General features: G+C 38.8%; 1 protein-coding gene across 3 annotated transcripts in view; it reads right to left on the reverse strand.

Moving 5' to 3' along the window:
* The window catches only part of tpd52 (tumor protein D52), a 147726-nt gene that overhangs the window by 103905 nt on the left and 17394 nt on the right, over window positions 1–26427 (reverse strand). For 2 of the 3 annotated variants that reach the window (XM_060822802.1, XM_060822800.1), the window contains exons 2-4: window positions 21716–21831; window positions 16904–17052; window positions 11539–11640 (exon numbers count right to left, since the gene is read on the reverse strand). In XM_060822802.1, the coding sequence (XP_060678785.1) occupies window positions 11539–11640; window positions 16904–17052; window positions 21716–21831 (367 nt within the window). Of the gene's footprint in view, window positions 1–683; window positions 808–11538; window positions 11641–16903; window positions 17053–21715; window positions 21832–26427 lie in introns of all 3 variants that reach the window. The other variant, XM_060822801.1, reaches the window with a different exon arrangement.

Below are 26427 nucleotides of genomic sequence, written 5' to 3' on the forward strand. Positions count from 1 at the left end.
TGAGAGAATTTGTCAGCAATTGCAACAAAACTCACTTCACATTCAACTGCTGTTGAGTCTTGAAAAATATTAAACTGCAGCAGTACTAATCCATATTATATTCAGAACAGGAAAAGCATGACCTCTTTAACAAACCACAAGGTCAAAATGTCTGCAAAATCTTAAAGTCTTCTGAGTTTTGAGAAAATTCAATGTAAAATTGTACATGCAGGAATAATTTGAACTAACTACTTATAGACATTGTTATTTTCAATTAGAAAAAAGGTGTCCAGAAGCTGCAAGCTACTGCACTGTGGGATATCCTTATGGGGTTGGGGGAAAGAGAAAGGATAGAACGCTACAGAGTTTTACGACAAATAAAGCAGTAAGTGAACCAACTGCATTACTTGCCTTTAAATGGAAGCACCCTCTACATACTGGAAAAGGAAGTGAGTCGATGAGGGATAAAGTGAGGTTACTCCAAGACGCTTCAACATCATTCAAGCATACTTTCCCCTCTGGGTACTGCACAGAGATGCTCTTTTGCAAGAAGGCCTCAGTTCTTTCCCAGATGTGGTAAAATGCAGCAAGAAAATTCAACTATTTATAAATATTTACATCCTCCAACATGTCAAGTGGGGTGTTGATTTGTAGAGGATACTTCCATTCAAGAAATGAAGACAAAGAAAGTTTAGATTGCCTACCTTTGCTCTTCATTCCAGCATCTTCCACAGGTCACACTGTCAGTAGTATTTAAGAGGAGGGGATGGTTGCGGGAGAAAAGGCAACCTTCTCAATCTAGACGAAACACCTTCCTCCAGAACAGACCTGCCAAAGTGCACGTCATTCTTAACCAACAAACCCAAGGAATAATGCTAAGAAAAACTATATGGGTTTTCCAAGTCACACCCTTTCATGTGCAGTTTACAAATAAGCTAAAAAGGTTAGCCTATGATGCGAATATAGTTGAATGTTGACTGAACTTCTATCTGAAGACTTATACATGCTATGCTTAACAAAGAATACATTGCAGGTGCTTCTTCAGTTACTTTCAATTTTACAGCAGCAGAATTAAGTGTTAATCTGGTACATGTTGGCTTCTAGTTTCAAATCTCAATAAGCTAAAATCCTATTTGTAGCTATGAAATAGAACTTATAGTCTAGCATAAGTTCCTCAGAAGGAGCACAAGGAAAATAGTTTTACAACATAAACACTTAGTGCAAAGTTTTCAGACTGCATCAGAAAATCTACCTTGCTAGAAAAGATTCAATTATTTAAGTACATATCTTATATTCATCTTGGCAACTGAAAATCACCATTAAAAAAAAGGGAACAGAAGAATTTTTTTTGAAATGTAGAAACTTAAGGAAAATATGCTCCATAAAGTTACAAAAGACAAAAATCCTTAGGAAACATCAGAAATCTGAACTAACTTTACTCAAAGTTCTTTCACAAAACAAGATACAAAGTGAGTTCTAATAAGTGAACATCTTGAGAAAAGTTGGCAAAGACTGCATCATTGGCATCATTTGCACTCACCCACAAGTCTAGGTTATAGACTTAACCTTTAAAAAAAGTTACATCTTCTGTAATTGTACTATTTTAAAGTTTGTTTCTTCTACACTTGGGTGGTGCCAATCAAGCATACTGAAAACAAGGGGAGATCAGTTAAGTAGGAGCTCTGACCTGATTCTATAACTGTCAAATGGTGGACTTATTGTCACGTCAGTTATATAAATAATCTCAGTGCCTTACTCAGACTGCAGTGGGAGTGAAACAGAGTCAGGGGAGTTCAATAAGGACAGGAAGAAGGTGCACTGTTTTTTGTTCTCTCTACGCCAGTCTTTGATCAGTTGACGACAAACTGCACAAGTGAACAGAGTTCGAAGTAGAAAACAGCAACTTCACAAAAGAACAAATTCAGTAATCTCAAAACTTCAGTCTATAGTAAATTATACAAATGCAAGCTTACATTATGGCAGGGCAGCTCAGCCATGTGGAATAGCATCCTGTGACACGTTGGAAAAAGTAAAAACTCCATGGGACCTAAATGTATCACTGGTTGCAGAAATGCCAGCTCCAAGTTTCAGAGCTTGAGAAGTGGAGGACTCAACTGCAACGGACCCACAAAGCTGAGTTACACAAAATGTTGAGGGGTGGTCATACCCCAGCTTAAGGACATGCAGAGAGTTCAAGAAACCAAGGAGATATTACAGAAGCCCCAAAGTCCTCCTGAAGATTTGATTTTCCAATTTTGGATACTGAGGGCAACGGTTCCTCAAAGGAATGCAAAAAACAGAGGAAGAGTAATAGGGATGGTGATTTGTTTATTAGGGGAACAGAAAGGCATATGTTCAGCCATAAATGCAACTCCAATCACACATTGTCTCCCTGATGCCAGGGTTGAGAATGAAATAGTGGCTGCAGGATATTTGTCGGAGGGAAGGTCATGGAACATATTGGTTAACATGAATGTAGGTTGGAAGGGCAACTGCGGTTCTGCAGTCAGAATTTTGACAGCTAAGTTGAAAATTAGCAAGCTGGGACAGCAAAAGAACCTCTGCATTACTCTCAGTCCTAGGCGAAAGGGGATTGGATAAAAGAGACAAGAGAATTAGTGGGTGGCACGGTGGCACAGTGGTTAGCACTGCTGCCTCACAGCGCCAGGGACCTGGGTTCAATTCCCGCCTCAGGTGACTGACTGTGTGGAGTTTGCACGTTCTCCCTGTGTCTGCGTGGGTTTCCTCCGGGTGCTCCGGTTTCCTCCCACAGTCCAAAGATGTGTGGGTCAGGTGAATTGACCATGCTAAATTGCCCGTAGTGTTAGGTAAGGGGTATGGGTGGGTTGCACTTTGGCGGGTCGGTGTGGACTTGTTGGGCCGAAGGGCCTGTTTCCACACTGTAAATCTAATCTAATCTAATCTAATAGTAATCTAATCTAATCTCAAAAAAACACAAATGCATACTTGGAAAAACAACAGCAGAGAGGGCTTCAAATTCCTGGGACTCAAGGGCCTTGCTCCAGAGGAGACAGCAGCCTGAATAAGCTGGACGGATTGCATCAGAACATAGTTGAACTGAGTTCCTTGGAGTGATTTGGTAGTCTTGCTGGAAAAGCTATAAATTAACTCTGCAGAGATGGGAGAACCAGGAAAGAACACTAAGATGGGCGGCACGGTGGCACAGTGGTTAGCACTGCTGCCTCACAGCGCCTGTAGACCCGGGTTCAATTCCCGACTCAGGCGACTGACTGTGTGGAGTTTGCACGTTCTCCCCGTGTCTGCGTGGGTTTCCTCCGGGTGCTCCGGTTTCCTCCCACAGTCCAAAGATGTGCGGGTCAGGTGAATTGGCCAAGCTAAATTGCCCGTAGTGTTAGGTAAGGGGTAATATGTAGGGGTATGGGTGGGTTGCGCTTCAGCGGGTCGGTGTGGACTTGTTGGGCCGAAGGGCCTGTTTCCACACTGTAAGTCTAATCTAATCTAATCTAATAGTAATACCCAAGTATATAAAATACTGGAAGAGATGGTGCGCAAAGAGTAGAGAGTATCATTTTCATAGATGGAGTTGAAGCAAAGGCTGCAGGGCAATGGACAGATACAAAGGGGACATTCAGGGGTGGAGGGTGCAGACAGTGAGGGAAGGTCATGTTAATTTTACTTTCAGTTTTGGCTAGTTCTGCAGAAGTCTCCATAGAAGTAGACCGATGCAGAAAGCAGTGCTTGAAAAAGTGGAATAGTTTGATTGATCAATACTTATCTTAGAATAATGGGTAAGGGGTTTAATGCTTGGCCCAGACCAGAAGTATCCAGATCATTTGAACTCCAGCATATAAAAGCTTCAGGAAGAAGCCATCGATCTTCCTGACAGGGAGATGAAGTCATAGTTAAATCTATCAAGAATTTAAGGAGGAGATCCTCAGGTTGGAGGGGATCTTTTGGGGGCTGTAGAAGTTGTTCTATGAAGATTGTTTAGTTTGTTACGTTTTATCTCCATTTCTTTTAGTTAATAAACTTTTACTGGTGAAACAAAATCTGCAACATTCCTCCACAATGTTTCAGAAAGACCATCCCCTATACCAAATCATGATCAATCAAGCCAGATTTCTCTCTGGGATTTGATTTGTCCAATAATGTTAGCTAGGATCAGAACATTATGATGCAAAATGTGTGCTGAATCCCACAAGCAAGGTGTGAAAAGTAAACTTTGCTGCCAAGGATTGGAGACCAAGTTTTACAACAATGTGTCTTCATTTTGTTGAATAAGTCATTTGGTCAGTGGGTTCTTGCTGCAAGGTTTTTTTTAAAAAAGTGATAACCTTGGTCCATCCTTCTTTCAGATAGAAATTCCTTGTGATTTATTGATAAAACAGCTGTTTATAACAATGATACCAAACATGGTAAAATAAAGAATGCAGATACAGTCTACTGTGGTCATCACATCCCAATTCTACCAAGACAAAGGCAGAGCAAACAAGGGAACGTCAATGCACAAGAAAATGCTCAAATCCTCCATCAGCTAGCAAGCCACTTTTGTACCGTGCACTTCACAAATAACTAAGAAAAATACACATTTGGTAAACGAATAGTAGATCAAAAATATCAAGCTTGCCCTTCGGCTTTAAAAATCACCAAATTTCATTCTTGCTAATTTATAGAAGTACAAACAGTGGTACACAGGGAGAGGTTTAGAATTTGCAAGTGAAGGAAACCATGCTAAATCTAAAGTTTGACATTAATTTCTGACTTGAAGGTAAAGATTTGGCCTTTGAATTAAGCTTGAATCAATGCAAAATTTAAGTACACATTTTAACATGTACAAACGAAAACTTAGTATGTGGCAAATGCTACTGTGAAGTTAAGGTGCAATCAGAAGAGTTCTGCTCCTGATAAAATTTGTTCTCTTGTAAATGTATAAGGTGCAATTGCCCCCTCTTCTGATGGCATACAAAGTGAGTAATTGAATTTGTATGTAAAGTCATATAGCACAATTGTATTAATAAAATATTATAGTACAACTGCACCCAATTTCACTAGTTATCAGCAACTTTGAAAGCCAGAGTATATCATAGGCAGATTCATCAGGTCCACAAAGGTGAGCTTCTATTTTTTTGCCAAAATACCTTCTGAAATGCTTTTGGCCAAAATGCTGATATTTAAAATAGTGCATCATTTCAAAAGAAGAGATAGAAGCACTATGCAAGGGACCAATGTCAATTTTGTTACAGTAAATATTTTTGAATACTGTAATGTTGCACTTCAAAAGCATTCCATTTCAAATTGAATGCAGTATTTCTATGGCAATTGTTTAGTAATCAAATGCTATTGGCAACACTGGACATGCATAAATTTTGGTCAAATGTAGTATTCCTAAATACATTTTGAAAATTGCAACAAATTGTCAAGTAAATAACTATATTGCTACTAACTTCAAGATAAAAGAAAAAAAAAGACCATTTTGACTCTAATTGCCAATCTACAATATAAAATATTCAAACCAAATGTATAACTAAAACAATTTAGCAAATAGGTTTTTAAAACAGGTTGCCATTCAGTTCAATGTATAAATAAAATGGACTTGAAATATGATGGAGAAACCAAGAGAGTACTAACTTCAGTCTACAAACTTCACCAGAATGCAGGTTTTGAGCAAACTATGCGTACTCATGAAGCTCAGGTTTTTCATTATTCAGACAAAATCCAATAGCACTGCACATTCCCATCTTTTAGGATACTGTTAATAATTATTTGCACAAATACATAAACTCAATGAGTCAGATCAAATAGTTACATAAGAACATTTATGATTTACTCAGCTTTATAAAAATTCATGAGATGTGGGCATCAGTGCTAGTGCCAACATTGGTACCATACTACTGATTCGCAATACAGCAGAAAATAAATTTTCTAGTCAGCATATTGAAAATCTAGTCACAAATCCAGTACTTGGTCTCCATTTGCTGTTATAGAATATAATGTGGAGATGCTGGCGTTGGACTGGGATGGATAAGGTCAGAAGTCAGACAACACCAACTTATAGTATTTGGAAATCGCAGGTTTTCAGAGTGTCGGCCCTCTGTCAGGTGAAGTGACAGAGGTACACAGGCACAATTTCTAGGCAGAGAGATCAAAAAGTCACTCAAATGGTGTAAGATAGAGTGTCTTCGAGTAAAAAGTGAGGTCTGCAGATGCTGGAGATCAGAGCTGAAAATGTGTTGCTGGTTAAAGCACAGCAGGTCAGGCAGCATCCAAGGAACAGGAAATTCGACGTTTTGGGAGTGTCATCAGGCTAAATAATAGATCTCAGCAGGTGATCAAGAGTGTCAGACAACGTGAGCAAAGTGTCAACAGCTGAATAACAAGCGAAGGAATAACCTATAACCAGATTAAATGAGACAGATAACTGCAAAAAATTCAAAATAAGGTGATGCTGGAGAAAAATCAAATACAGGGGAACCTCGATTATCTGAAAGTGATGGGTGAGCACTATTTCATTCGGATAATCAATTATTTGGTTAACCGATTAAATGACTTTCCTCTGGGGTTCGGAATTTTTAAAGTCTGCTCCCCATTCAGGGGACTGCAGCAGCACACAGCTTAAGGCCCTGACCCCACCCCTGCAACACAGTCCAACATGGCACCCCCCCCCCCCCCAGCCCCTCTCCAGAGCAGCTTGACTATATACCAAGACTGCTGCAGCTGCCTTTGTGGGGTAAGTCTCCAAATAGCACGTGCGCGCACGCACACACACACGCAGCCACAGTCCCCCATACAACTTTTAACTGCAACTTTTTGACAGGTTCCACCGTTGCCCTGTTCAGGACAATGTTGAAGATATTATCTGGGGAAAGGGGGTTTAGAGTACACCCGTGTCGAACTCCATAGAGAGAGAGAGAGAGAGAGAGAGAGAGAGAGGGAGAGAGGGAGAGAGAGAGAGTACGGGCACTCAGTCATTTGGAGACTGGGCCTGTTTAATCACTGTTGGAAACACGTCTTTGATGTAATGTTTCCATAGGGACCTTGAAACCTCCTTGGCATTATCCGATTTTCGGATAATTGGTATTTGGATAATCAATGCTCCTCTAACTGGAATGATGTAATAGATCAGGTGTATTTCAAAGGTCTAACCAAAGCAATCCCAAACCTGTACAAACTAATTCAGGTAGAGACACCATAATTCATCAAGGTGATAGTGTCAAAACAGAACAATAACGAAAATTTTACAGAAACAGATAACATGGATAGGGTGCACAACATAAACCCAATATAACAGAACTTGGCTATCAGTGTCTGCTCAGTAATTTGCGCTATTGTGTATCTCGAAGTCAGTCTTGGGAGACTGTTATCTGAAGATCAGACGCTGAATGTCCTTGACCACTGAAGTATTCCCTGACTGGCAGGAAATACTCCTGCCACCTCTTTTTGTGGTTATCTCTCTGCCTCATTTGATTGAATAACCAGTCATCCCCTCACTTGTTATTCCACTGTCAACACTTTAATTATTCTAACGCTCTTGCTCACCTGCAGAAAATTATTTGACACTCCACTCACGAGTTGTATGATTTTTCAATTTCTGCCTTTAAATCACTCTGCCAACAAATTCTGTTTCCGTGGGCTCTTCTGTCTCACTACACTGACAAAGGGGCTGCGTTCCGAAAACTTCGGATTTCAAATAAACTTGTTGGACTATAACCTGATGTTGAGACTTCTGATAATAGAATCTTCAAGTGGATTATCATTATCATCATGCTTTCTAAAATGAATCAAGATGAGCATGAACTTGTCAGTACAGAATACAATTAAACTTCTGGATCAGCCAATTTATTGGAAGCATAATAAATTTTGGTTAAATGTGAACCATTGAGATTATTTGCCAGAACCAATTTAATTTTACTTTAACTCCAGAAAAAAGTGTTTCTTTTTAAATCAGTCATAGTAACTCAAACGTACTTGAGAAATTAGAAGTTTAACAAGAACATGAAATATCCTGGGGAAAGAATATTTTCATCTGTGTTAGGATAATCACAATGATGTAAAAATTAGACAAGGTGACATACTAATAAGTATTTAAATTTTTATTTTTATGCAGTTATGCCACCTGCTTTAAACAGAAGAGTTATTGCAGAAAACAAAAATTTCACTTATTGGAGCATACATCTAATTAGAAAAGAATCTTGTGCGACTCATTCTATCAAGTTTTATTTATTTTCATATGCAACATAGATGGGCGGAAAGTTAATTTCTGTGATGCAAGCAATGAACTTTGTATTCAGAAACAAATATTTCTTTATCAAAAGCACTGGAAAATAGCAAATGTACTCAAGATTGGCAGCCAGTGCTCAAGTTGTGCATTAGACCCACTAGATCTTTTGACTTGCAATTGCATGTCTGGTAGGTAGGTGTGAGGAGCACTGCTCCCACTAAAGCCATGCCATAAAAGACCAACATGGTTAGAGACAAAAAAAATGCAGATGTTGGAATACAAAATACACAGGCAGGAAGCTGGAAGAACACAGCAAACTAGGCAGCATCAGGAAGTGAAGAATGCTTCAAGTGTAACCCTTCTTCAGGGCTGGGGGTACTGCAGATAAAAGGGGTGGCTGGGGCAAGGTGGTGAACTGGGGTAAGTGTAGACAAGTAGATGGTGTGATCTGGTTGGTCAATGGGAGGAATGAATCAGATTGGTAGCAGGGAGGAGTGGAAGGAGAGGGAAGGAAGAGAGTCAGGGGAGGGGAAGGGAGGGAATTTGAAACTAGAGAACTCAACGTTAAGTCCTCCGGCTATAGGCTGCCCAAGCAGAAGATGAAGTGTTGTTCTTCCAATGTGCTGTGTGACTTGCTGTGGCAACAGAGGAGGCCAAGGATGGTCATGTCGGAAAGGGAGTAGGAAGGGGAATTAAAATGGGCAGTGATTACGAGGTCCAGTCGACCCCTATGGGCTTGGCTATGAAAAGACCAGCAGCCTTTCAATTAAGAACTAAAATGGTGCATCACTGCTCTTGAACCTGGCATCAATGTCCTTATTCTCTTGTGAGCAAAGTGTGCAATATAAAAGGAGTAGCTCGTCAAGTTAAGCACTCCTGATGTCCTTGCTGCATCACAAGAGGAACATCTGCACACAACTCATCCACATACTCAAACTTCCCATTATCCCAGGTGGCCAGTCCATATGGACCATGACATCAGGGCCAAGACACTCAAAGGGATAAGGATTGGCAACATCTATATTCAGCTCCTCTTAGTTCCATGGTTTTGACCAGGTTAAAATAGTCAAGCTTAATCATTGCACAGGACATGACTAAAACACTCTGCATAAATTTAAATTTCATGATAAAAGAAGGCCCACAACACTATTTTGCCTTCTCAAAACAGATTCAAACCCATTGCACCTCATGAAACAGAAATCATACCATGAAGCAATATATCCAATGTTTTGGAACAGGGGCCTTAAGCCATCATGAAAAAGAATTAAGGAGATTTCTCAGATATCCCCAGCGCCATGTACAAAATCCAAACATGTCTCATTAAAATGTTACATCTTGCCATAGATTTCTCACATGTGAAAATTGTAAGCGCAGTAATAAAACCAGTGACAAAAGAAAACAAAAACAAAAACAAAAACAAAACTTACTTTTTACTCTGAACTGCTTGTTTGCATTCTTTTCTGCAATTGGGTCTTGTGCACAAAGAATTGCTTTTCACGATCCCGCATTTCATAAAATGAAACTAAACTTCATGGGTTTTGAAGCTTATTGTTGATTCCATACAAATTAGGAGTAGGCCATTTAGTCCTTCAAGCATGCTGTGTAGTTTATCATGGCTGAGCTGATTATGACCTCAACTTCACTTCTGTCTCATCCCTTATCCTTTGACATCCTTGTCAATCAAGAAACCTGCTAACTCAGTCTTAAAAATATTCAATGACAGCATCTTAAACACACTCTGGGAAAGACAATCATTAGTCTATGGGATTGTAAGAAGTCTTTGTTCTCAGCTGTCTTAAATAAGAGGTCCGTTGTTTTTAAACTACATCCTCTAGTTCTGTTGTCGTCTTTAAGGTGAAAACATCCTTATAGCATCCACCCTGCCATGTCCTTTAAATCACTACTTATTCTTAAACACTTAACAGGCAGGCCCAAGCTTTCCAATGTTTTCTTGTAAGATATCCCTTCACCCCAGCAAATCAGTTGAGTGAACCTTGTCTGCACTATACCCTCGAGGCTCTGACCAAGTGGCCTCACCAACACCTGCACAATTGTAGCAGAATGACCTTGTAATAAGTATTTCATGTGCCTTCCCAATTACTTGCTGTACCTGTATACCAACATTGAGATTTGTTTAACAGAACAAAGAATTCTACAGTCTGAATTTAAATATAATGCTGTTTTACTATTCTTCCAGTTGAATTAGACAAGTTCTTGCCTTCCCACATTATACTTCATCTGTCAAACTTTTGCCCACGTACTTAAGGAGTCAGCAAAGGGATAGAGGGATGTATTTTTCATGATTTATTTCCACTACTGATTTTGGCAGCAGATAGTTCAAAAACATTGCTTTTAATACATTTAAAAAGCAGCTTTTTTTTTTTAAATACCTCAGTGTGGAGGTACTTTTTTTAAATCTCAAAGACCACATGGTTTGAACTAAGGGAAGCATTTGCTGCACACAAACAGGAGCGAATTGCAGATTTGCAAGCTACATGTTGAACACTGCTGTAATAGCAGGTTATAAGAAGAAATCTTGTAGCAATCAAACTGAACATGCAAACTGATGCTGCATAACCACAGAGAAAAAAAAAATAGGACCAACACGAGGGAGGAAAATTACAACACCACAAAATAGATGCAAGCTCGAGAACAGATTTTAAAGAGCAATATACAAACAACAGAAGGGTAGAAAAGAATAAGTTATAAATATACTCGAAAGATAACCAAGGGAGAGCTTCACAAGCAATTTAATATTTGGAGACTAGTATCTATTTTGTTCAGTGTATAAGCGAAGCAGAAAGCAATAAAACAAAAAAAAACACCAAATGAAATGGGGAGGGGGTAAAAGCAGAATATTCTGTATGAATAATTTTTTTTTGCATTGGAGGGGCCATAAATGTTATCACACAGCAAATTCTTCAAAAATTACAGGATCTATATAGCTCATCACAAGAACACAGTTGAGGAAGGGGAAGTAGTGAAGGAAGAACACATACAAAAATAATAAATTTTATTTGGGCAAGGTGAGCAACAATTACCTGAAACCCTTGATGTAGCAAGTCATTGAAACATTAATTCACAATGACATCATCTGTATTAGTTCAAATTCTATGGTATAATAGCATACATAAATGTTCCAAATTATCAAAATCAGATAATCCAAGTGGACTTGAGCAGCTAAGACGTTTACAAAGGAATAGACTCAGAACTGTGAACTGGTCTTATAATTTCAGCTTGTACCGAAATATGGGAGGAAACTTAAAATATTAAAATGCAAGATTACAATCTTTCTAAGCAGTTTGAAGCAAAAGTGAGCTACAAGTTATTACTATTAGAGAAAGCAACTTAAGACATACCTAACATCTTCAAATTTTTTGGTAATAGCAGAACCAAAATTAGTAAATGCAGATGAAGCCTTCTGACCAGCCTGAGAGAGGGTTTCAGATGTCTTTTTAAACCTGTAGAATTGAAAGAGTTTTTTTAGAAATTAAAACACAAGCACAAAAAAGGTATATAGTTTCCAACTGTTTTCATCTGGACTAGCTTTACGTTCGTTTCATTATGCAAGTACATTTCAAATTATTTCCAAATCCTAGGGTTACTTCCCCTCCTAGATATTTCATATTTCCTTTATCTCGTCTGTACAGAATTGACACCATATTTTTGAAACTCACCCATAAAAATCATGTAAGATACATGATAGTACAAGCTAATCGACTTTAGTGAAACACCCAAGCAACCAAGACCTAGTGCAGTCTTTGAATGAAGCAGGTTAGAGGACAACAGCAAACTACAATGTGCACAAATGCCAGTGAGTTGCTATTTCAACAAGGAGTTGGGAAAGCTAAATTGAGATACATCATCACTAGCAGGAAAGTTTAATTACATCATAACAAAACTGCACTATCAATTAATTCCACATGTAGACAGAGGAACATGAAAATTTGATCAGAAGTTTGAGGTGCTATATTGTGTAAAAGGTTCTGCATTATAGCACATACCTCAAAACGTATAATACTGAATGCTGAAAATTCGACAAACGCAAAATGCTGGAAATACTCCACAGAACTTAACTATTTCCTGCTTATGCACAAGTGTTTGACTTAGTATAACACAGGTGTACCCATCAAATCGAAATATGAAAGGCAATAAAACAAAGTAAAAACATTGCAATTCAACCTTTTTTTTAAAAAAACAACTGCCAAGAGGTACTGACATATTCCAAAACACACATCTGAAGTTTTAATTTATTTGGATAACGAAAATACTGTTTCACCATCACGTTCACAAAAACCAAGTAACTCTACCGTTCTTGTACATTACTGCCCAAGGGCCAACTTTTCTTTCCTTTCCAAAATCCATATCCATCTTTTCCAGAACTCTATGCCTGAATCCCTTCAATTAATTTTTTATCCCTTCAACAGCATTAAAGCTACTCAAGGTCACAAGTGATTGGACAAACTGTACTTCCTCATTCTTTGTGCTGGATGCAGCTTTGGACATGGTTAACTAAAGCACAATCCTTTCTACTGTCATCCAGCTGGATTAAACTGCACTTGTTGGATTCCAGTGATATTCAATTGTAACCATAGTTTCACTTGCACTGCTTTTTCTCTCCTCCCTAGGGCAGAACCTCCAGAGTCCTTTAATGGATCATCATTTGTTCCCTCCTATTCATCACTCAGCCTACCCTTCATGTCATCAACTGCAAGTCCAGCATTATTTTCATGCGTACTGACAACACCTAATTCAATCAACCCTTTCACTCGCTGTCAAGTCTGAGTACTTAACACCTGACATTCTGTCACGGATAAGGATAAATATCCTTTAATCAAATATGGGATATGCTCACTTAAAAGTTGCAGTTCTATTCCAGAAAATTGAAAACTTTGAAGAAAAAAAAAAGCAAAGCATTGAATTTCCTAAAAACTCAATGTTAAAACAGGAGTCCATTCCTGTAGGACCTCCCTCAAGAATACAAATCATATGTGCAAGTGATGTTGAAGTGGAATATCATGTATTTGAAGTGAATGAATTCCAACATCTGGAAATGAAGTGACTTAAAAATGAAATACATTTAAATATGAATGAAAATGAAACACTCTCATCACACTACCTCTTATAGGCTCAGAATAGGAGCCACTGCTCTGAGAGACATTGCTCACTGAGCTCTGGGCCCTTGCACTGCAGTTGATCCTTGCTGCATTATCACCACTGCCTACACTATCAGAAGGCTGCAAGCCATGTAGCCCAGCTTCGCGGGAGTATGCAGATCCTAGTAGGCAGCAACTGCCAATGCTATTAGGTAGCAGCTCCAGCATGGCCAGCGGCAAGCAGCTATACCAGCAGGTGATCAATAGTCAGGTCAGCGAAACTCCCTGTTGAAGATTTCAGGCAGACGTGCAGCACTGAGACCACGAGTCAGAAGGCTGGGAAGCATCATCCAGTCTGAGAAAGGGAATGGGTTGCTTCAGTGGTACCAATCGGGTCAGTTAACATACAGCAGCAAGAAATGTTGAAGTAATAATTTCCTGTCCAAATAACAATGTTAAAGCAAAACAATGCTAAAAAAAGGGATATTATTTGTAGACTCCCTATTCTGCCAAGAGTTAAGCTGCCATTATTTTCAGTCCATGCTCCAAACTGTTTGAGCTACTCCTTCCATTCCTCTCCCTGCTAACTGATCTAGACTGGTAAAGCAGATGCAATTTATCTAAAGTCATCTTTGGTAGGGTGCCTTATAATAAATTAATGGATAACATTAGGAAATGTGGACACTGTGGACAAATGGCAGAATGGATTATTAGTTGGGTTCAAGACGTAACCCAGACGGGAAAAGAGGTAGTCTGCGGTAGATGAGAAGTGATGTTCTACAAATATCAGTGCAGCAAATACTGCTGGTCACAGTTTATATCGATGATTTAGGCTTTAGAATTGAAACATGATGAAACTTTTGAGGGGGGGGTCTCAGTCACTGAGGAGTGCAACAAAATAACACGTCATTAATCAACTTGCAGCGTGAGCATACAAATCAAAGAATAACTTAACTGGCATTCACAGCTCAGTACACAAGTGTAAGGTATTAAATTTTAGCAAGATGAGGAAGTCACTTATTATTTGGAAAGTGGAAATCTAAATGGTACAGGAACAAAAGGGTTCTCAAAGGTCAAGCATACTAACCACTAACTCATGATTTGGAGATGCTGGTGTTGGACTGGGGTGTACGAAGTTAAAAATCACAACACCAGGTTATAGTCCAACAGGTTTAATTGGAAGCACACTAGCTTTCGGAGCAACGCTCCTTCATCAGGTGGTAGTGGAGGATTGAGCCCTCCACTACCACCTGTTGGAGCGTCGCTCCAAAAGCTAGTGTGCTTCCAATTAAACCTGTTGGACTATAACCTGGTGTTGTGATTTTTAACTAACCACTAAGTATTATGCCACAGCTGAGCAAAATCATACAGGAAGGACAAAACAAGCCCTGTATTTCCAACGATAGACTTGAAAAATAAGGAAATTATACTACACTTATCAAATCATATCTTAAAAGTATATATGGAATGACAGTAAAAAGTGAGGTCTGCAGATGCTGGAGATCAGAGCTGAAAACGTGTTGCTGGTTAAAGCGCAGCAGGTCAGGCAGCATCCAAGGAACAGGAAATTCGACGTTTCGGGCATAATTCCTGATGAAGGGCTTATGCCCGAAACGTCGAATTTCCTGTTCCTTGGATGCTGCCTGACCTGCTGCGCTTTAACCAGCAGCACATTTTCAGCTATATGGAATGACAGGCTGGGAACGATTGATGCAAGTAACAAGTGCATTTAAATGGAAGCTAGACAAATAGGAGAGGATAAAGGAGGAAAGCAACTTACGATGGCAAATACAAATGAGCATAGATGGGAGCAAAGTGGAGCCCAAATGCAGTCATGAATTATTTGGGTCAAATGGCTTGTTTTGTGCCATATTAACAATGAAGCCAGATTATTGGCAACTACATCATGGTTAACTCATATGTTCATGACCACTCAGCTGCAGGTCCACAAGCACTTCACGTTTCCCATTTAAGCTCATCCACTGCTCAAACTCTTAAAAGCCCCTTTGTTAACTCTTGGCTTGCCTGCTCTAATGAGCTCCCAGATGTCTTCCTGGGTTCTAACCTTTATGAACTGGAGGTTACTTAACTGCTGTTTATGTTACTACACCACTGCCCAAGACCTTCCTTGCACTAGATCCTGTTCTTTTAAATCCCTTGCTAAAACTGGAGACCCCATAGTTTTGTTTAAGATGTTCCTTAAAACCTATCTTTTTGACCAAATTTTTGGTCATCACTTTAGAGGGTTCAAAGTCTAATTTTACTGTTCAACATTTAGGTATTTGGGAATGCGTTATCACATTTAAAAACACTGTTCAAATGTCTCTCGGGACACAAATTGAAAAACGAAAGCAGTGAACTCAAAATAAGCTTACACAAATGTCACCATTTTCATAATGTGAATGAAACTGATTCATCATGTCTTCAATTGCATTGAATAGTCTGAAACTGAGGAGGTAGAGAATAGCACTTCCTTGCTCCCACAGCTCAACCCTGCTTACTGGTTTGAATTTATCCAAATTATTCTGGGTTTTCTTTCAATTAGCTCAAGATTTGCTCATCTGTAGCTGCCCTCAGATAGTGGCAGTTGGATCTTATATGAAAGCAAAAAGTAACCATTATGGAATGGAATTGCTTGCTAAATTGCTTCCCATAGGGGCAAGCATGAATCATTTTGGTCTTTTATGCTGGACAAGCCTTGCAGTCATATTTATTACAGAGCAATTTGAGAGAATGAATGTTTAATCTGAAATCACAACTAGTGACTAGTCCAGTGCCATAACCAGTATGCCAGCTTTCATAATGTCAATTTAGAGTTTCTCAATTTACCATTTTCCCCACCATCGGTCTTAAGCACCAGACCTAAAGGATACCAGGACAGATGGCCAAAGTCCTCAACACACTGCTAGGCTTGATAGGTCTCAAAAGGAAGAAAGTGAGCTGGTCAGCGACCAGGAAACTGTGGAATGTCACGCGTGGCACTAAACCCCATTTACAGTGACCACAGTTTTTTTTTTTAAAATTAGGTTGCCACTGCACAGAATAGAACATAACCAGATTAGTAATAATCAAGTTCTTCATTACTTGAGCAGAAGGGGAAAAACTCAACAAAACAAACTTGCTAAACCCTTTGGCTACAGATTTTTTCCCCTATTCTATTCAGATGTAGAGAAACAGAGGCACCCATTTTTTGGGCATTCTTTAAAAGCATCTAACTTAACCCAAGATCAATAGTGCATGTGATAAACAGCATGTTTAAAGTTTAAGTTCACAAAATGGGCTTGATCTCAAACTTTTACATAAAAGCAGTGATAACTAACTGCAAATATAATCGCAAAATTTTTATAGAGCAATTTCAACACTATACGATGGCATAACAAATTGCAAGAAAAGACAGGGGAGAAATCTCAAGCAAAATTTCAAAACTTGGGCCAGTATGAATTTAAACCTGAATGTTTATCTCATTATTTTCTCCTAGTTGCTAATGTTATTAAATTTCAGAAGTTCGAACAAAAAAAATGGAACAAACTGTCTACCAGTCCATTTCATAAACCAAAAGGCAGACAAATCTTTCTATAAATTTATTCAATTCACAATTCTATTGGCCATTGCTATACTATGTACTTACGCTGTGGAGGACTGTACATCTAACCAGCTTTTTGACAAATTCTGTTTAAGTTCATGTAGTGGAGTCAATCCTAGCTTCTTCTTTAATTCAGCAACATGTCTTTCTTTAGCTGCAAGCACTTGAGAAAGTGTTTGGATTTCCTCCTCCACCTAAGATATAACACAGATGAAAGTTCAACCTTGCAGATTAAAAGATATTAAAAAACTTTTAATTTTGTGACTTCTTCCTCCTCATATTTTTTCCATCAGGTATGTTAGAGGTCCCTTGAAAGATAGCAAAAAAAAAATTCTAATCATCAAAATTTCAATCAAAATTGCAACTCATTGATCCTGTTGACTATGGATTATTATTTGATCTGTGAAAAATGAAACAGTTTAGACTCAGATATTTCAATACTGGATTGGTGGTGGGGGTGGTGATGGGGGGATGCACAAACTTTCTAGTCAGTCATTCTCACATTGCTACAAACCACAAGTCAATCATCTGTTGGAATACTCTCTGCAAACTGGATGAATTAACTAATATTTACAAAGCTTGATAAAGCAGCAATTTGACTGGCATCTGATCTCCTATCTTCAAGATTCACTTCCTGCACCAAAAAGATGCCCTGCAGTACCCCACCAAGGAACCAAAGACAGCCCTTTGCAAACTTGACATGTTAGAATTTGCAAGAGCAACAGATATATTGAAACACCACCATCTGCAAGTTCACTTCCAAGCCACTCACCATCCTGACTTGAAATGATACTATTCCTTCAATATTAGTGGTTCAAAATTCTGGAACTCTCCCTATAACAGAAGAGAGATCCTGCAGATGTTAGCTGTCATCCTGAGAATTGCCGGATATAAAAATCCCTTGGCAGAGTCATCATGACTGCCCTACTCAGTTGTCCATCCGATATTTCTACCTTGGGTCTTCCTCCAAAAGGATGCAGAATTGTGCTATCTACTGAACAAGTTGAATCTTCAGAAGCAATACTTCAAGCCATACCTCCAGCTGTACTTTCAGTTGATGAGACCGCCCTGATGGAAGTTGACACAAAGGGATTGTGCATCCATGGAAATTGTGAAATACATGAAAGCATCAGCAGAGTGGTGGATGCAAGTGGAAAGAGACTGGATCATGGAGAAAAATAAAGTCAGGATGGAGAAAAGTTCTGTGGGGCAGGATTAGACAGAGTCCCCAGATGAGAGGAGGTTCGTGACAGCCGTAGGCAATAGCCGGATTTCAAAAATGGGGTCATGATCGAGGAGCAAACATGAGGATGCATCAGAGAGCTGGCATTCAGCCTCTGTAGAGGTCAGTATGCCAGATAATGACTGCAGCACACTTAATGGCAGGTTTGATTTCAAAATCAGGGTTGGATCTGACAGCACTGTGCAGTCAGTTCAGAAGGCAATAGGTCAGAAATAGCTGTGTTCAATCCCACTATAATGATGATCACCCCTCATTATTCCAGCTAAAGATCGGAGAAGTAGTAAATAAGGTTGCACCTGTATTTTGGAAGTAGGATTTGACTTAGAAAGGTTTTGTATGAAGGAGTTCAAAAGTATTGCAAGCATGAACTTGCTGAGAGCTGGTGTGAGACTGATAACACAACAAACACACCTGATTTTATTTCTCTTTTCTGATGGCAGATGGAGATAATCAAGATTTTTCTATATTTTCTAAAGAATCAATACCTACACAGCAAGCCCTCTACCATCACCTGTTCTCCTGCCTCGACACCCTCCCTTGCAAATGGGGATAGATTTAAAAGGGAATTAAGGGGCAACTTGTTCATGCAACAAGTAAGGCATGTATGGAATGCGCTGCCAGACGAAGTGGAGGAGGCTGGTATAATTACAACATGTAAAAGGCATCAGAATGGGTTTAGAAGGATATGGGCCAAATGTTGGCACGTGGGACTAGATTAATTCAAGATATCTGGTGGGCATGGACGAGTTGGACTGAAGTGTCTCTTTCCATTCCGTGAGAAATGAAAACTCAATGTAACCTTGGAAGGTGCATTTAGGGTCTTGGCTTTTCATGTGCAGAAGTGGGTCATTGGCTCATGAGCATCTTGCCCAAACATAAATACGATAATAACTAGGAAATTAATAGCATCCTTGTGTGGTGTTGTGGTTTTAAGGTTAGTGCAGAATTGCTAATTAGGGGGTACTGTCAAATTATTCCAATTCTGCTCTGTGTCCAAACATCCCATGGATCAATACAAACAGATGGTACTGTTACTATGTGGCAGAGTCACCTGATAAGTGAGCTAGAGAGAATAAAAAAAAATTTAAATAGTAGCACCCCAAATCCAAAATGCAGCCATAGAACTCAAGAAAAATTCAAGAGGAGCCCATGAACACAAAATTTTGGCTCCTGCAAAGTGCCAATCCCATTCTGCCTACTGAGGTAGAGCAGTGCATACCAAGAAATAGTTATGGGAGTTGTACAAGGCTGATGGTGGATAGGACTAAAACAAAACCTTTTGGACTTTGCTGGACTTGTGGGATCACAGCAAATCCATTTTTAATTAGGACTTCTCATGTTAGGTACTGTCAGAATCTGGTTCTGTAAATTTCAGTCATTCATGGATACACAATCTGATTTCTCTTACAGATGCGTCCCATAGCGATATTCTGCTAGAGTGCTTGAAAACCAACTATGCTCTTCCTGAAACTTACTTGCCCTGAAGACTGCTGGTGCTGTACATCCAGCCTAACCAACAGGATTAGAAAAGTGTTTCAAATTTGTCTTTATAAAAAGATTGAATATGGAGCTAAAGACCAATGTTCAGCTCAACACTCTCCCAAATCACAAAGGGACACTGCTGGCAGGTAGTGACCAGAAATTCAGATATTTATTAGTGAGCTATTATGTAATGAGGGCCAAGCATGTTTATCAGTTCTGCTTCAAACTCACCTGCTGGACCACAAATCTCAGTATTTGCTCATTTCAAAATTCCTAGACAGTGGCAATTTCTAGACAGAGTCCAATACTACGGGGCTGGGTAAAAATAACATTTAAGTCATCAGCTGAGATTTGAAACATTCTTAAAATAGGCCAATTTTGCTCACTTTCTTTCACTCAGAAGACTTTTCTGCAGCATCATTTCATTTTATAACAAGAATGACAAATTTATCCAGTTACAAGAGATCTAATCAAGTCAATTCCCCTATTCAGCCTGAAGTTCAAGCTTTTCAGCCAATTGCAAAATTCAAAAGCAAGTTGACCTAACTTTTTTCCACTTCGAACAACATTGCTGTACGCACACTGGCAGCTGCTTTGTCAATGCACAATAGTTCACTTTTTAAGTGTAATTACTAAGTTTTGAGCACTGTCAGACATTGATAAAAAGATGCCATTTAAAAGCAAGCTGATTCTTAATTCAATCAGACCTCAATGGAAAAACCTACCTGCCTTTCACTACTCTACACCAACTCACGTTGACAAGGAAGTAAGAGTTGACACACCCTCTGAGAAATGAAACATTCTTGCAAGATATAATTTAATAGCCTACTGCAAAGTGCCAATCCCATTCTGCCTACTGAGGTAGAGCAGTGCATACCAAGAAATAGTTATGGGAGTTGTACAAGGCTGATGGTGGATAGGACTAAAACAAAACCTTTTGGACTTTGCTGGACTTGTGGGATCACAGCAAATCCATTTTTAATTAGGACTTCTCATGTTAGGTACTGTCAGAATCTGGTTCTGTAAATTTCAGTCATTCATGGATACACAATCTGATTTCTCTTACAGATGCGTCCCATAGCGATATTCTGCTAGAGTGCTTGAAATGAATTTTCAGACCAGCTAAATATGGATCCCAAAACTGATATCCTTATGAATATTTTAAGAAGAAAGCAGTTCTACTTTATTTTACCAATTTCACAATTGCGCAGGAAACAACGCAGAATTTTTTAAAAACATTATATCAAATGCTAGGATCAGTCATTGCTCATGAGGATTCAGTGCTTAACAATTCTACAACCAAGAGTCATCTTTTGTGCTTTGATATATGGCTGCTCAAGTATACAGTTAACTGCACAAGGATTTTATATTAAGAATTTAAGACAAATGCATTCTATATTTTGAGCCTTTGCTGATGACCCTTTTTCTCCAGATATTACTGCTACCATGAAGATTGTATGAATGCTCTTTTTCAAAATAAAACCAAAATCTACTGTGGAATTGCAAAACAAATCGTCTTGCTTTTCGTCCACCAGCTAATGGATTATCTCGGGTTTTTCGCCCGAGCTCAGGCTCCAACCACGAGCTCTTTCATTCCATTTCTGGATCCTTCGCTTCTTATGCCCTCTAAATTTATTGTTCAAAACTTCAGCTTTTAAAAACAACTGGAAAGAAATACCCCACACTGATCTTGTTTAACAAACACAGACATAACAAAACACTCCAGAAACAATATTACCTTCTATTTTGTCAGCCATAGGAGTCTAAGGTTCCTTAGGCAGATGATTAATCTCTCGAGTTTCTTAGCTGTTGTTTGACAGTGACAACATCTCCACTTAGCACTTTCTTGACAAGTGGGGAAACCTCTGAAGACTACTGTTGTAATACTGCACTTGAATGCCCACGCATTGATCCTACTTTAAGGAAGAGGGCACCATACAAATTGGATTTACAATTGATTATACATTGAAAGATCTAAAATCAAATGAGAATGCACTTAACATTTTTTCAGAACTTGGAATATGATCATTTGACAAACCTAAATGATGAAATTAAACAACTGCAATTTGGGGGTGGGGAGGGGAATAAACTTCCAGAAGACACTGTCAGCTCCAAAACTTGTCATTCCTTACTTTAGCAAGTTCATTTGTCAGTTCTTCTCGCTCATCATCTGTCATTCCACCACCAAGGTCAGAAGTTGCAACTGCATCTTCTCCTACTTCGGGTGCTGGGTCACCTTGCAGCAGGCCTGTAACAAAGTAAAAGAAATATTGTTATATTTTGATAATTGACAAAAGATGAAAATAGAGCCAACCTTTATATGGAATAGATGTATGTAACTTGAAAGATGACAAGTATAACTCCCAACTTCAATCCCCCACGTCAATAAGTACCTCTGTGCTCAAATAACCACTCAAATCAAAGGCTTCACATCTAGGACAACCACAATTGAAACAATTCATACATTGCAGTTATCAATACTACATCAAACCTACAGAAGAGAAACGGAAAATGTTCAATTATTTGTTCAAGAGTTCTTTTTAAAGAAGAACTACAAAACTATAACACACATGTTCTGCTTAATATTACCACAAATATTATCCCAAAACATGCAGCATTAGAAGCATTCCTGTAAAACTCATTTAAATTCATTAACTCCAATCGCTATATGTGGGCAGCACGGTGGCACAGTGGTTAGCACTGCTGCCTCACAGCGCCAGAGACCTGGGTTCATTTCCCGCCTCAGGCGACTGTCTGTGTGGAGTTTGCACGTTCTCCCCGTGTCTGCGTGGGTTTCCTCCGGGTGCTCCGGTTTCCTCCCACAGTCCAAAGATGTGCGGGTCAGGTGAATTGGCCATGCTAAATTGCCCGTAGTGTTAGGTAAGGGGTAAATGTAGGGGTATGGGTGGGTTGCGCTTCGGCGGGTCAGTGTGGACTTGTTGGGCCGAAGGGCCTGTTTCCACACTAAGCAATCTAATCTAATCTACATGCAGTCATGTACTGAAGAACCCAGTCTACGCACAATTTTTAAACTTTGTGCAGTTAGACCCAGTAGCAATATTAATTCCTCAGTATTTCAACACTCAATTGCCTCAGGAAACTTCAAATGCATTGCACCCAGAATGATGCCTTTGCTACTCAGGGAAAATGTAAACTTTTACCATTATCCCCGTTTTACCCTACCCAATTTCTCTCGAACCTTTTCCTTCAATAGGTATTTGTGTAAAGTCAGTGAAGAGGAAGTACCCAAAGATTACATTCAGTACCTCCACACTGCCTTCACGTGTGTTTTGGTCCTTTATGATTCAGTCAAAAGGGTCAATGAGTTTTGAGAGAATACAAAATTACATTAGCCACGAATCTTTCCAATCAAACTCTTCACTCAATTTCAAGCTAAACTCTCAATAAGAACATGCAACATAACTATTATGAACAAATTCAAGTTTTGTCCTTTGATGTAAAGCGAAAGCTGCCCAAAGAAGAGAAAAGGAAATAAATTCCAAATTTGAACAAATCTTAACTCCAATATAATTTCATGTTGATTTTTTTTTAAAACAATGATAACCCTGTTTATTGTACTCCCTCTACAATGAAAACTGACAAGGCAGATTTTGAACTAACAAAACATTTCAAACCATAAGTGCGAAAAATATATGTACATGAAACTAAAATAGATCACTGCAAGAGTCATCTCTAAGCATGTTAAACTTGATTTAAAATTAAGATGGGCAAAATTAAATGAAACTTCTATTATAATACGGAATCACAATTATAAAACTAGAAATTAATTTCATAAGCTAGTTTTAAAATTAAACTGCTAAAGTAAATACAAGTATCAGAACTATATTTGTAGGGTACTTTGGGTTTGTTTTAAATATATGTCGAGCACATGTTTCAAGTTATTCAACTACATAACAACTCAATGGAACTCAAGCCTCTTCAAGCAATAAGTCAATTTTATCCATCAAAAAAAATTGAATTCAAACTATGTGATCACATAATGTGATTAAAACTACAAATATATGCAACATAGAAGTTTGGCAGAGATTTAATGCAAGTCTGCATAACAAATTTGCTTCAAAATGGCAAACCAAGCTTATGAACAAATAGTACTTTTGTGCTCAGATTTAAATTACAAAAAAATACATTTCAGGATACAAGTGGCTTTTCATTAAAAAAAAGCAGTCAGATGAACTTCGTTCAATCACATGAGTTAATTTAGTTTCTAGGGCTCAGCAATTCTGTGCACAAATTAAGTCTTCAATGTTTTGATGCAAAACATCAGATTTCAGGTACAAACAGCATTCGTTACCAGAGGCTTTAAAGAATTGTAATTCACCCTTAATCTGTTCAGCAAGCAAATCAAATTGACAAACAGAACTTAAGTCTTGTTACTTTGCATATTTAGCGATTTATGGACAGAATAGTCATTAGTGACTAACTTGCCATGTCATTTATTAATTATGGTGCCGATCATCTGGTTAACCTCAATTTCCTGTGCTTTTCTCCGTACCCTTTAATATTCTAATCACTTGAAGTTATTCTCATTATTAAAATCACAATTTTAAACTTTGGACCTTTTGTATTAAAGTCGATTTCTTGAATCTGATTTTAACCAGCTTAAAGTGTAATGTTTCTTTCCTGTAGATACTATTTACAGGAATGTGCTTCTCTGAACTGATATTGATGTATTGAAGGTTGTAAAGAACATTGCAGTTTCGCTGCTCCAGGGAAGTACTGGACATTGATTTTGTAAATACTTTACACACCATCTAACACACTTGCTCACATACAGAGATGTATTATCTGACAGTTCACTCACACCAGTTGTACGATTTTTTGATCTCACTGTCCATCACACATGGAACACCAAGTTCTTGGCAGATACTCGTGACTCTGCCAATGTCATCTCTCATACACTGCAAGCAAGGATGCCTCAGGCATGGTATATTGGCAAGGCCATGCAGACACTACGACAACAGATGAATGGACATGGCACAACAATCACCAGTTGGGGAATACTTCAGCAGTCAAGGACATTCAATCTCCAATCTTCAGGTAAACGCCCAAAGTGTACTCAGATTTATAACAATGCATAATTGCTGAGCAGAGACTGATAGCCAAGTTTTGTACCAATAAAGACCATCTCAACCATAATCTTGGATTCATGTCATGCAATAGGTGACCCTACAACACACTTTGGTATCTGTAAAATCTTCCTTACTTTCCTATTTTGACACCATCATCTCGATGACCCCAACGCTTGTACAGTTTTGAATTACTCTCTCCATCTCACACATATGCACAAATCTAGAAGGTGAATCATTTCATCCAAAATGTTTGTTCATTTGTAGATGCATTCTATTTTGTTCAAAAAACAATTTGTAGTCACAGTCAATGTGGCAGCTTATAAATTCCATCTTTTGAAATAAAACTAACCTGATTCCAGATTAAAACTCAGATTCTTAAAGTCTCACACCGACAATTCAGTGTCTGACCAGAGACGTCTCTTTTTGTATGTTGCTATCACCAGGCCTGATTGTCATGGCAACACATCAGAGACATTTCCTTTATCAACTTTGCACAGGGTCTAACACACTTGGTTACCTGCAAACACTTCTGACACTCCACTCACACCAGTTGTATGATCTCTCGTTTGATCTCACTGCCAATAAACTCTGGATTGGTGTTCACTACTCTCTCTGCACCTGGCAAAGGGTTATGCTTTGAAAGCTTGCAAGATTTCAAATAAACCTTTTGGATCATAACCTGGTGTCGTGTGACTTCTAACTTTGTCCACCCCAGTTCAACACCAGCACCTTCACGTTATGAAGCAGAGTGGTTAAGTGACGGGCCTGTCAAAGCTGAACAGCTTCAAGTATGTCAAAGCCGTGAGAGCTGTAAAGAGGTTGCCAGCATTGGTCAGCATGCAAATAGGAGGTAAAGCATCTGGGTTTTTGCACATGCCTGAATTTAGGATGGATGCTTGCTAAGTTACAGGAGTGCAATGTATAGAACAATGGAAGAGGCTGTGGTGTAGTGGGTAAAATCAATGTCTTGTGAAAATGCATTCTCTGGGATTGATCACTGCCAGTCATTAAAACTCTGTGGCACTGCTGCCATTTCTTGGGGTCCCACACTCTAAGAGTTGATTTTCCTGGACATCTGCTGCTCCCAGTCCCTTTCGTAGAGGTACTTCAGAATTTCCTGCCCCATCCTCCATGCAAACATGGCATCCTGCTTCCCGCACTTCATTAATGATGCTCACCTCACCTTAATCACCTCAATGTTCAGGCTAGCATCAACACAGCAGTTTTCACTTCAGCTCTGAGGAAAAGATAAATTTACAGACTGCTCCATGCAATTTAAAAAAAAATTGATAATAGTACACCTCCCTCTTCTGTGCAGAGATCAACAGCAACAAAGAATAGAAAGTAGTTTGACTACTATTCTGCCAGGCATTGCAAAAAAGAAAATTAACAATTCAAAAGGTGAACAAATCAAATCTGCACTTGGCCCAAATTAATATGACATTTGTTCCCTTACCTTGTGCTGTTACCACACAGCACAGCAATATCTTTAGTCGATAAATAATATGCCCACAAATTCTTCATTGTTTTAACATCCAGGCTACTCACCATTCTGACTTAGGAATGCAATATATTTTTTCGGTGTTGCCAGTCAAAGTCCTGAAACTCCATTCCAAAAAAAGTACTGGGTCTATTTCACTGAATGGACTCGGGTAGTTCAAGGTAACAGCTCACTAACAACTTCTCAAATGCAATTAGAGATACATTAAATGTTGACCTAGCCAGCAAGGCCCAAATCTCATGAATGGATAAAA

This window comes from Hemiscyllium ocellatum, chromosome 4 (assembly GCF_020745735.1).
Source record: "Hemiscyllium ocellatum isolate sHemOce1 chromosome 4, sHemOce1.pat.X.cur, whole genome shotgun sequence".
NCBI lineage: Eukaryota > Metazoa > Chordata > Chondrichthyes > Orectolobiformes > Hemiscylliidae > Hemiscyllium > Hemiscyllium ocellatum.